An 11,719-nucleotide genomic window follows, 5' to 3' on the forward strand; every position below is an offset into this window, starting at 1 on the left:
AAGCAGCTCCGAAACAACAGATTTAGGGAATTAATTTAAAGAAAATGTCCCTGTAAATATTGCTCATGAAGTATTTCAAATTAAAAACAGTGTTTTACAAGAAGGAGTTATGCTCTATCATTATAGTAGCAAGAAAAGCAGCTAAACGCTGAAGTTCTTATAACTTTAAATACATTGAAAAACTCTTAACAAGTGGCCAGACTGTTAGGAATGAATATTGTCCAAGCTTCAGATGTTAAGTTTCAAGGAAACAAGATGAGGATGTGAGGACTGAGAGAAGAAAAAAATGAATAAAAAATAAATCGTCAAGCCCCACCGCTCAGATCAAGGCTGGGGGCAAAGGCAGCCTCTCAAACTCCACCCCCAGAGGAAACATTGCAAACAGATTTTAAGAAGTGAAAGGCATCAGTCATTCCTTGAGCCAGCAGAAGTAGAGGAGGCCATTCAGAGGAAGCTTCAGAAGCTGCCTACAGAGGACGTATTGATCAGATATGGGCCAAGGTGAGCAAGGGGGAAGCCCATCCCGTGATGCTGTTAGTTATTTTCTTACATCCATACATCATGTTCAGCTCTGCAATGGACACTGAGAGATCACTACTTCTCTAAGGAGTTTTGATCCAAGAAAAAAGTAATAGAAAATTCTTCCATCAAGAGTCAGGAGAAGGATTTTCACGGGAATTGCATTTTTTCATTTATTGTGTGCTTGGGAAAAGCAAGCTTATCAGAACAAGGTTTGGCAGCACAGGTATATTAACTGACATAAAAATGTTGTATTTTGCAAATAGGAGGGGAAAGTCTGCAGCTATTTGGAGTTGTCAGAAAAGTGCAAATGATAGACTGACAAATCTGACATGAGAGAAAGAAGCAAAGCAGAATGTATCATTGCAAAGGCTGAGGAAGGCTGCAATGAGCAGAGAAGGCTGAAACCTGAAGTTAAGGCAGAGAGTATACAAAAATTTGGGGGGTTTTTTAGCAGTTGCTTTGTTGCTGTGGTGGGTTTTTGCTCATGTGCTAATATTTATAGATATGCAAACTGACCTTTATTATAAATCATCCCATGTTGATTTTCCAACTCCTGCCTTTTTAAAGGCAAAACTGCCTGAGCCCTCAGCTCGTTCTACAATAGATGTGCTTCACCACTAAGTTGCAGAAAATTTTTTTTTTAATAGTAGATATGTTCCTCAGAAACTCATTCATGCTTCTCGCATCAATACTGTAAAAAACCCATGTTCCTCTCCATTTGGACTGTGACTACATTGCTAAAACTACCAATGTAGTTATATTAAGGCTTGTCTGAACTTGATAAATTTAAGACCATGCTGTAAAAAAATCTTTACATTAATAAATCTGGTTGAACATAGGATGATTATTTTTTTACTCGATGATGGCACAGGGTAACAATTTTCCACTCCTAAGCACCACACTCTTACTCTTCCCTATTCTCCCTCTTCGCAGGCGGAGAAAAAATCTTTTTCTTCTGTACTTCTGCACTTCATTTAAACCATCAAGCCATCTCTTACTAGAAATCCCTCCATAGGCTCTGACGATGTCAGATCCAAGCCAATCTCAGATGCTTATTCTCTGGCCTTTGATTGAAGCCATAGTTCACATGCAAGAACTTTCTACAGCATATTTTAGTAGTGTCCTCTCTCCAATTCTGCCACCTCTCCCAGCACCAATGACAGCCCAGTGTCCATCAACATGTTCTTGTTAGGTGCTTCCAACAGTGGCAGCTGTGGGACATAATGGAGCTAGAGATGGCATCATGGCTTAAAATACACAACTGTTTTCCAGCTCAGTCAGGTTTCTTTATTCCTCATTCACAGGCACCAAGGCTGTGCCTCTGTTAGGATGACACCATGTCAGAATGAATGACACCTTGATAGAATTGAGTTCAGCCAGATTTTTATCCAAGTAACTCACAAATATTCAATTCTCTCAGGTTTCTCTTCTCTTAGATGCCTTTCTGATTTTCCTTTAGTACAGGATATAGTACTCCTATATTTAATTATGCAGATAATCTCTAACAGCCTATGCAAAATGGAGTCTCTTTAAGAAAAACAAAGCTCACATCTAAATTATTTTTAATTTTGGTGGAAGCCTCACATGGTTACCAGTTACCTGTAGAAAGTAATAAGCAATTCTTCAGAGTGTGTTTGTGCTCCTTCTTCTTTGGATGTACCCTCAAGTTTTCTTGCTCTTCTCATTTTTTTCTAGCTGCAACGCAGCCAAGTACCAACTGGCATCTGAAAGAAAATGCAAGAGAACACCACACAAGTAAATTTTCTAGTGAAGAACTGATTGTGAGGAGAGGACAGGCCTTCAGTATCACCTTCAATGGAACAGAAAAGCCTGAGCAAAATTTAATATTCCTTGCAGAAACAGGTATGGCCCCCAGCTTCTTTCACAGAGAGAGTAATGCTGCCTCAGGATATTCTTTTGGCCTTATATGCACTACAGAGCAGCAAGAGAATACCTCAGAGCCAACATGCTCGCTCACATAGCCATGGAACTGTGTGAGGTGTTTGTTGTATTACTCCTACCTCAGTAAGCAGCCACAGCTTCCTTCAGTTGCCAATATACGGCACAAATTCATCTGAGGGGAGGGCTACATCCCTGCTGAGTTTGTTGATGACTAAATCTCTATTTCAGCAAGGCATGGAAAAAGAAATGTTGTTTGTTTTTCTTAAAAGGTCCAAAACCCTCAAAGGCAACCAAGACCCTGGCCACATTTGGTATCTCCAGCACAGTGAGCAAGGAGGGCTGGAGTGCAGTTCTACAGTCCACCAGTTCCAACTCTGTGAGCGTCTCCATTTCCAGCCCGCATAATGCTGTCATTGGACGTTACAAGCTGAGTGTTCAACTTGGCAGCTCCTCTCCAGCAAGTCTTGGCACTTTTGTTCTGCTTTTTAACCCTTGGTCTTCAGGTATGAACATGTCGAAATTCCTCTAAAGACCAAAGTTGCTTTTAGCTTCATTAACATTTGCAGCTTCTCCATTTGATCTATACTTTAATATAGCAGCTGAACATTGACAACATAATGTATCAGTGACCAAAAAAAAATGTGTCTAACAGTTTCTTAGGACCTTCTGGTATGAAAAATCAGCTCTGTAGCATATACATACTGAAGAGCTCACTGTCCTAAAAGATAAAGTTCTGCTTTTGACAGAGCTTGCCTCCTGCTGCACAAGTTTAGAAGAGTGTGTCTGGCCTCTACAGAACCAAAAAAAGAGTCATATTTACCATTTTCTCACAGATTTGGCAGTGTCATACCTCCCTCTTCACTCAGACACCTCCCACCCCTTTCTCTAATTGTAGAAGATCCCGAGTTGCATGATCTGTTTATAGCAGCAAGAACAGCAAAGGGTGGCTATCTGTTAGCACTCTTATAGACAGAGAGCAAGACTCCTGAGGTTTTGTTTTATTTTGCCTGCCATATTTGTACATCTCTCTGTTTTGGTTTTTCAGGTGATGATGTGTTCATGCCTAACAAGGCTGAGTGCGAGGAATATGTGCTAGAAGAGTTTGGCATAATTTTTGCAGGCAATAAAAATCGTATCAGCAGCTTTGGATGGAACTTTGGCCAGGTAAATGTTTTTGCATGAACTGGGTCACCAGATATTGTTTTTGCATGAACTGGGTCATCTGCTTTTTCCAGTTCGTTGCATATCTATGAAGTGCAGGACTCTGGTGTTGAAATCAGCACTTGTCCCAAGCCCTGTTTCACTGATCAATACGAGAATTTGTAATTTACTAGTCCCTGTTCTACATTGGAAGTGCAGCCAGCAGACACCTTTATGTCTTTACTAAGACTAAGTAGCCTTAGAGTAGTAAAGTACTGCAGCAATGCTTGAGAGGCTTCGAGTCCACAGATTACAAGCTTTGAAAAGCTCTGTGACTTCTGATCTTCAGAGTTTGTTGTGGCCACATTTTTATATGGTAATGCCTGGCTGAGCTCTGCAGCACTTCATTTGGTGATTAACAAAAAACATTCAATCCTTATATGGCTCTCTGCATCCTGCTTTTTTGTAGACTAATCTGTGTTTCCACAACACTGATTTATTTCTGTACCATAGTTTCAAGGAGATATCCTCAATATTTGCCTCTCCATAATGGATCGAAGTTTATACTACCGTCAGGATCCTGTCACTGATGTATCTCACCGACATGACCCCAGGTATCTGGGCCGTGTTCTCAGTGCAATGGTAAGCAACATGTTCAAAAAGTCCAAACTACTAAGTGTCCTTTAAAAGTAGTCAATGAAAGTAAATATGAAGACATTTCTTAGAGAATTTTAGGCCTCTGTATGCACCAGATATTATGGGTGGTGAAGTATGGGCCAGAGAAACCCCTACGTGGTCATCTGATCTGAGCCTCCTAGATTTATCTCCTCTGGGGTAGTTCTGATACTTATCACTTTGATATCCAGGAGTCGAACTGAAAATATAAGACATGGGGTGGTTGAGGGACCAGTTCCTTGGAGGTCTTTAGTCCAGCCAGCCATTTGAAGTGGAAGTACAGTGGTACTTCTGTACTACTACTGTAGATCAGCTCAGCCATGGATTTGCCACCTCTATGGGTGAGCAGTCCAGAGCTGCACTACCCTCCTAATGAGGGATTTGTCTCTTATGTCAAATATGATTTTCCCAAGCTACAGCTTTCTGCTGTTGCCTCTTGGTATATAAAAGAGAAAGGTTTGTTAGAACACACATTCAAATGGTTTTAAGCTGGTTTTACATTCCCCCCACCCTCCTTAACCAGACAGAACTAGGCCACTGCACTCAACTTCTCCCTGTAGATTGTGTGCTCCAGGACCCCTGACCATTTGGGTAGCCCTCCCTCCCGAGTCCTCTTCAGTGTCTCAACATCCCCTTGAACTGAGAGACCCCAAACTAGAGACAGGACTCCTGGCACAGCCTTGCTGGGGATAATTAAAGGGGGTTAACAACCTCCCTCAACCTCCTGGTCACACTTTTCCCAGTGCTGTCTACTGTGAGCTTTCCCTTTTTGAGGAGGGAGCACTGTTGGCTCAAATTCAATATGGCATTTTCTGTAACTCCCAGGCCCCTTTCAGACAGGTAGTAAACTCTTAATTTACCTCATCATAGATTTAGTGAATATCTTTTCAGGTCAACGCCAATGATGACCTAGGGGTGGTGCTAGGAAACTGGAGTGGAAAATATGAGGGTGGTAAAAATCCCAGCAGTTGGACAGGAAGTGGTGAAATCCTGCAAAGCTGGAAGAAATCAGGATTCAAACCTGTTAAATATGGACAATGTTGGGTTTTTGCAGCAGTATTGACTACAGGTATGTTTTATGTCACACACATGACTGACATTGCACAGATTCTGTTAAATGAAGCACTAATAATACTTCCTATATGGAAGTCTCTGAAGACATTACTATGCTATATGAAACCTGCAGAAATATTGCTTCCTGACTGTGGTTTTCTCTTCACTCTTTAGTGCTTAGATGTCTGGGGATTCCCACTCGTACAATTACAAACTTCAGTTCTGCCCATGATGCAGATGAAAATCTGCGTGTGGATGAATTTTATGATGCAGATGGAAATCATTTGGAGAGGGGAGCTGACAGCATATGGTAAGGCTCAATATTTAATATTAGAGCTTGTCAATGCCTATAGTGTCCTCAGGTGCAGAGCATAGCTTCTAATGGCAAATGCTTTATCTTCTTAAAAATTGCCTTAAAAACTACTACACACACAGAGACGATCAATAAAAAAATACTACAAAATAATAGTACCAGACTTGGTGTTTTCATTCTTTCTCAGTTAAGGAAAGAATTGTGACCCAAATTACAACAGCTAATTGAAGCCAGGGCAGGCAAAGTTACAGATACGACACCACAGATGATTGAAAATTTGCAATATTGCACTGGATGTATCAAACAGTGGGGACTTAACCTAGTTTGAAACTCTTCTTCAAAACCAGTTCACATGAAACTGTAAAAGTTCAACAGAGACAGCTTTCCTGCCTTTTTTTTTTATTTGCTTTTCTTGTAGTGGTATCATTTGCAGTGAAAATAATTTAACTACTGCTTCTATTAAGCATCAAATGCAGTTCAAACAAGCTTGCATTCAGCAAAGAGCAGTAGTCCCTCATTTTTTGACTGTTTACTCCCCTTCTTGTTCTGGACCCCTTCTAAATATAAGTGACATGTATAACTGTAGCATTGTGCCAGAAGGAAACCAGCTATAACTAAGGAAGTGCATGGGCCCATAGCTTTTGGAGAAGAATAGCCTCTCAAGGCATTTTGTATAATTTCACAAATTTGTTTTCTGCCCTTGAGCATTTATATTTATTCCACAATGCAATTTTCAGCACCTTTCTAGTTAATGTAGTCAGGGTCAGGGTAGAAGTGGTGAGTCTCAGATAAGAACCTGTGCAAATGAAGGCATTTGATCCATTTAACTAAAATGGCTGATTAAAGGATGTGGACAGGAACTCATGAATACATACTAGTGGCTTACTTTGTTCATTCTTGCACACAGGAATTTCCACGTCTGGAATGAAAGCTGGTTTACACGCAACGACTTGGGCCCCTCATACAGTGGATGGCAAGTTCTGGATGCAACTCCCCAAGAACAAAGTGGAGGTATTCAAATTTTATTTCAGGAATAATGTTGAAAAATTATAAAGTCAGTCACTTTTAGAGAGAAGGGGAAAAAAAGTAAAATCATTGTAAAAGCAATTTGTCAACCTGCTCAGAAATAGCTGCAGAAGAAAATACTTTATCGGTTGCATTAGCTTCAGATCATCTGTGGATGCCAAGAAAGAAGCTAGACTTCCAGGAGCAGTTTTTACAGCAATTCCTGTATTTCCAATGTAGGTATCAAAGGCCATTGAAAATTAAGGGATAATATAAAAAAATCAAGTGTACTCTCAGAGTAAACACAAGATACATTGATGACTGGCCTGGTATGAGGGTTTATGTGGATGAAAGGGCTTGAATGGGACAGCAGCATTGGGTAATTCAGGAGTCAGTGATAAATATCTGTCTAATAATCTGCTTACTGTCAAAGACCTAATTATGCCTAAATTCTTTTTCCTTGATGCTGTAGGAATTTATCAGTGTGGTCCTGCCTCACGGTATGCCATCAAAGAAGGAGAAGTAGATCTGGACTATGACTGCCCATTCGTGTTTGCAGAAGTGAATGCAGACTGTATGTACTGGAATTATGACTCTGCCACTGGAAAGAAAACTTTAATATTCTCTACATCTACAGAAATTGGTGTCTCCATCAGTACAAAGGCAGTTGGTAGAGATGATCGTGTAGATGTCACCAGTGATTATAAATATGAGGAAGGTAAGTAAAACCACTGGTTGTTCTGATCACACAGCTGCTTCATTCCCAAAAGTATATAAACTTGGAGTCTCTTTGTAGTAAATTTTGTGCTTTTATAAAGTAGGAGCAGAATTTATACTTTATTTATTTGATTCGTACAGAAGAGGGAACAAAAGGTACTGAGTGAAAAAAATACTGGCTTGCCTTTTCTAATATGGAGTTGCTTTATGGGACGTAAATAAGGCAAGTCCAAGTATCCCCAAAGAAAGCATTTACTGTTCCATCTGCCTATTGCTGACATGCAATGTCTGCCTCTGCTTAGTGAGAACTAGGCTACAGTTCAGTTATTTGTCTGCAGGATGAAAGGCCTGTTACAGAAACCTAAGCTAAACCAGCACTTAGGCCCAGGAGAAGAAACTCTTTCAAAGGGTCCAAGAGCACAGCACCTTGTCAGTCCTTTGGGTCTGATTGTGCCCATTTGTGTTTCTCTTTTTCCTTTGCTCATGGGCAGCTTCTGCTTTCCCTGTTAAACTGTCATTACCTCAATCCATGAGCCTTCTCCCCTCTTATGGAAATGGGGAATGAGGTGCTGGGTGGATGGTTGGCTGCCAGCCAGAGTCAAATCACCACACAGTGCCATCAGCCTTCCCCAACATTGGGGCCTTCTCTGTACTAGCAAATAAGAATTCACATTTCTAAATGTTACAGCCGTAAAAAGGGATAAAAATGGGGAAAGAGAAACTTTAGACTTAAGATTTTATGTTAAAAAAAAAAGTTATTAGAAGGACAGTGACATTACTGACTGCAGATCCAGAAAATGAGGTATGGCTGTGGAAAACAGAAGGTCTATTTATCTCTAAATACAGACACTACGTCCTTCTAGCTTGTCTCCAGCAGCCATGTAAAATAAGAGATGCATGTTAACTGTTGAGGATAATTTTCATGGCTCTCCCTGACAGGTTCTGCAAAAGAAAGAGATATTTTTAAAAAAGCCCGTAAGAAGCTAGGACTTGAGGATAAATTTGATCCTACAGCACCGACACAAGAGGAAATTGAACAGAAGCCTGACATCTCAGGGAAATTCAAGGTGGCTGGCTCTTTAGAAGTTGGCAAAGATCTCAACCTACTTCTGGTTCTTGAAAATTTACAATCTGATGCTAAGACTGTAAATGTAAATATGACTGCATGGAGTACTCTGTATACTAGAAGACCAGTTAATGAGATCTGGAAGGACTCCATATCTGTCACTCTGGCTCCAAAGGAAGGTAATTTTTCAAATAACTTTTAATCATAATGGTTTTATCAGTAAATGGGCATTGGAGGCTGGTCAGCTTGGGGGAAAAAGCTCTAACAAACAGCAATCTTAAATCCCTACAAAGAAAAGGCTGAGAAAAATATTACATTGCACATACATTAACAAGGCATGTGTCCCACTATCATGTTCCCAGGTACTTTTCACATTTTGGAAAATGTTACCATTAGGAGCCTGGGATAAGAGATATATCAGCATCTCTAAAGTGAGGTGAAAGATCATTGAATCACAACTGATAGTATCCTGTATTAATCTTAGGCTTCAAGTCATTAGCAAGAAGCAGAAATAATAATTAATTTCTTTAGTATGTAACTTAACTTCTGGAGAGGCACCAGTAAACTCCTTAAACTCCCACTGTTGCATCTTTCAGAGCAATAGGGAGGAAAACAAGCCAGGCAATACAGTAATAGGGAATGGAGAAGGGATAACATTGAAAAAATCACGATCTATCTAAAGCAAACTGATAGACTTGCATGAATTAATTTTGCCAGTGATGGTTGAAGGCCCTCCTAGTCCTAGTGACAGCATAAAAGGAAAATACTAATGTTAAGTATGAAGCTCTGTGGGCTTATAAAAGCATGTACCAATTCCTTTTTTTTTTTCCTTCCAGAAAAACAATTTCCCATTAAGATAAAGTATCCTGAATACCAGCAGCAGTTAACTACAGACAAAACAATCCAGGTCACAGCTTTATGTCATGTAGAAGATGGGATTCAAGTGCTCGTGCAAAGAAACATCACCCTGGACAATCCTGCCATCGACATACAGGTAAATTTCCTTTGCTGTAACTGCAGTGGCAGAGAAAAGGGAAAGTGAGCTGTTTTTGAGCACTTTCTTCCCTGAAAGAAATGTTCTGCTCACATTCTGCCACGGTCCATCACAGCATCTCCTAATACCTCCTCTTCTGATGCCTGAAAAGGCTCAGATAGAAAAGACCACTGAGAACCTGGCCTCACAAGGATTTTCTTTGCACAGGTACTTGGTGAAGCAAAAGTGAATGAAGAGGTGGTTGTGGAAGTGGCATTTACCAATCCTACCAATACAGAGGTGAAGGACTGTGTGCTGCAGGTGGAAGGCAATGACCTGCTCCGAGGAATCCTGGAGTTACGGTAAGTATGAGAAATGTCTGATTTCTGCTGTCAAAGATACATGAGCAAGAATGTGGGCATGGATGAGTTGGAACTGGACTATGGGATGAGACATCATTTTCTTCTTGCTGTAACTTGGGAGGCCACTCAGTGTGTAACATCTCATAACAAAGCACACAGCAATGAACCAGCCCTTCATCTAGGCTGGGCTTTGGCTCCACGGTTTGGGAGGTCAAATAATTGCTGTCATAATTGGACAGAACTTGTTTTCCTGCCTATCTAGCAGGAGCACACAGTTCCAAGAAAAAAAATTCATGCTTACCCAAGCTGTAAATGTTGCTGAGGCTGTCTATTCTGCTATAGGCTAGACAGGTTGCACCTTCTTGTTCTGATCAAAGGCCAACAATAGGATACATGACTATTTCTGTCCATACTTACCCAAATTACAACCTATATTAACAAGGACTTTTTTTTCACTTTATTAAATGGACTGCAGGTGCCAATCTGGGTGCTCAGCATTCTAAACAAATTATATTTATATCCAACAGGTAGAAATACATGTAAAAAGCAGATACACCAGTCTCAGCTTTGGGAACAAAAATTAGTACTGCTTAGACACAGGTTGCGCTCTCACAGGGTGGGACCTCTGAAAAGCACAAAGCCAAGTCTGCTCCATGCTTAGCATATCAACAAATCCTAACAAAGGCAGTTATTTCTGGAAAATACCTGGGATATGGGAACATGCTCTTTAACTGAATACACAAGCAAACACAAACAAACAAACACAGCAACTTAACATTGCCATTTGCACTTGAGCAATTAGGAATGGTCCATCCCATCATTTATGAGCTCTCCTGAGGGAATTTACCAGCCTCATGTTGTCTATCCCATACAATTTTATCCTCAGGCAAGACAAGACAATATTACAGGGTAAGGGAAAAACATTAACAAGAGTTTCCAAGAATTACAAAATACACTGGTGTAAAACATTTTAACCTCCATTCAAAATTTCCTGCTCTGTAAACACCGAGGTTTTCTTGGTGCTATAATCTGTTCTAATTCAGGCATTGGAATTAACATTCTTCATGCTCTCAGATTATATTTTGCAATGATTGAGTAATGTCTTACACCCTCTGTTCTGCATGAAGTCTTATCTCACATATTATTATGTCCCTCTTTGTGGGCTTATCTGGGTTACTGCATAATGAATTTTTGAGAGCCCTAATGTATGGAGTTGAGGCTTTAAATACTTATCAGATAGCCAAGTCATGTGTGGTCTTTTCATGGCCATCTTACTTTGAAGTGATAAGAATTCTTACTCCAGGTGAAAGATGATTAGTGAAGAAACTCAAGCATGATGCATAAGCCTGTTTTCAACTTATATTTTCCCTCTGTTTCCTTTTTTGTAGCATACCACCACTGAAAGCCAGTGAGAAATCCAGTACCAAGTTTAAACTTATCCCTTCTGAGGCGGGTCCCAAACATCTACTTGTTAATTTCTCCTGTGATAAATTTGCAGATATCAAGACCTTTAAGATGGTAAATGTGATTAACTAACATGAAGATATACAAGGAGTGGTCTGTGTGTGTATAAACTGAACAAAATGTGATAAGAAATCTTGTATAGAAAACATTGAGATAATCAGCAAAAGAAATCTTCACTTCCTCTGATAAAGGGTCACCAACATCAAATCATTGCAATTTGACATTGTAATTTTAAATAAACTGAGGAATGGTTGATTCTTCATTTACTGTTTTGAGTGTCCATGTTATTAAAAAGAACATTTTACCTTCTACTTAGAGACTGATTTTTGTGTGGCTTTCTTTGGAATTAAATCCTCCTGGTTCCAGAAGTCTCTGCACAAACATTCATAAACTCATTATTACATATTGAAAGCCTTATCCAGTGGACTTCCAAAGCAGTGTTTCTCCTTACTGGAACTGTGATACTAGAAAAGAGTGAGGGTGACTTGCACAATTTATGTCATTTAGCTTTGCCTTCTTTGCTACAA

At 40.0% G+C, this 11,719-nt stretch overlaps 1 protein-coding gene across 1 annotated transcript in view; it reads left to right on the forward strand.

Annotated features, from left to right (window-relative positions):
- LOC103615850 (protein-glutamine gamma-glutamyltransferase E) overlaps nucleotides 1-11,503 on the forward strand; it is a 17,137-nt gene extending 5,634 nt beyond the window's left edge. Inside the window, exons 2-13 of the mRNA XM_017733121.1 lie at nucleotides 2,218-2,385; nucleotides 2,694-2,927; nucleotides 3,470-3,588; nucleotides 4,078-4,206; nucleotides 5,131-5,308; nucleotides 5,467-5,602; nucleotides 6,513-6,616; nucleotides 7,083-7,328; nucleotides 8,267-8,572; nucleotides 9,230-9,387; nucleotides 9,595-9,728; nucleotides 11,117-11,503. Coding sequence (XP_017588610.1) covers nucleotides 2,218-2,385; nucleotides 2,694-2,927; nucleotides 3,470-3,588; nucleotides 4,078-4,206; nucleotides 5,131-5,308; nucleotides 5,467-5,602; nucleotides 6,513-6,616; nucleotides 7,083-7,328; nucleotides 8,267-8,572; nucleotides 9,230-9,387; nucleotides 9,595-9,728; nucleotides 11,117-11,264 — 2,060 coding nt within the window. The 3' untranslated portion in view covers nucleotides 11,265-11,503. The remainder of the gene's footprint in view (nucleotides 1-2,217; nucleotides 2,386-2,693; nucleotides 2,928-3,469; nucleotides 3,589-4,077; nucleotides 4,207-5,130; nucleotides 5,309-5,466; nucleotides 5,603-6,512; nucleotides 6,617-7,082; nucleotides 7,329-8,266; nucleotides 8,573-9,229; nucleotides 9,388-9,594; nucleotides 9,729-11,116) is intronic.
- The last annotated feature ends 216 nt before the right edge of the window (nucleotides 11,504-11,719 follow it).

The sequence above is a fragment of the Corvus brachyrhynchos genome, unplaced genomic scaffold (assembly GCF_000691975.1).
Source record: "Corvus brachyrhynchos isolate BGI_N302 unplaced genomic scaffold, ASM69197v1 scaffold10, whole genome shotgun sequence".
NCBI classification, from domain to species: domain Eukaryota; kingdom Metazoa; phylum Chordata; class Aves; order Passeriformes; family Corvidae; genus Corvus; species Corvus brachyrhynchos.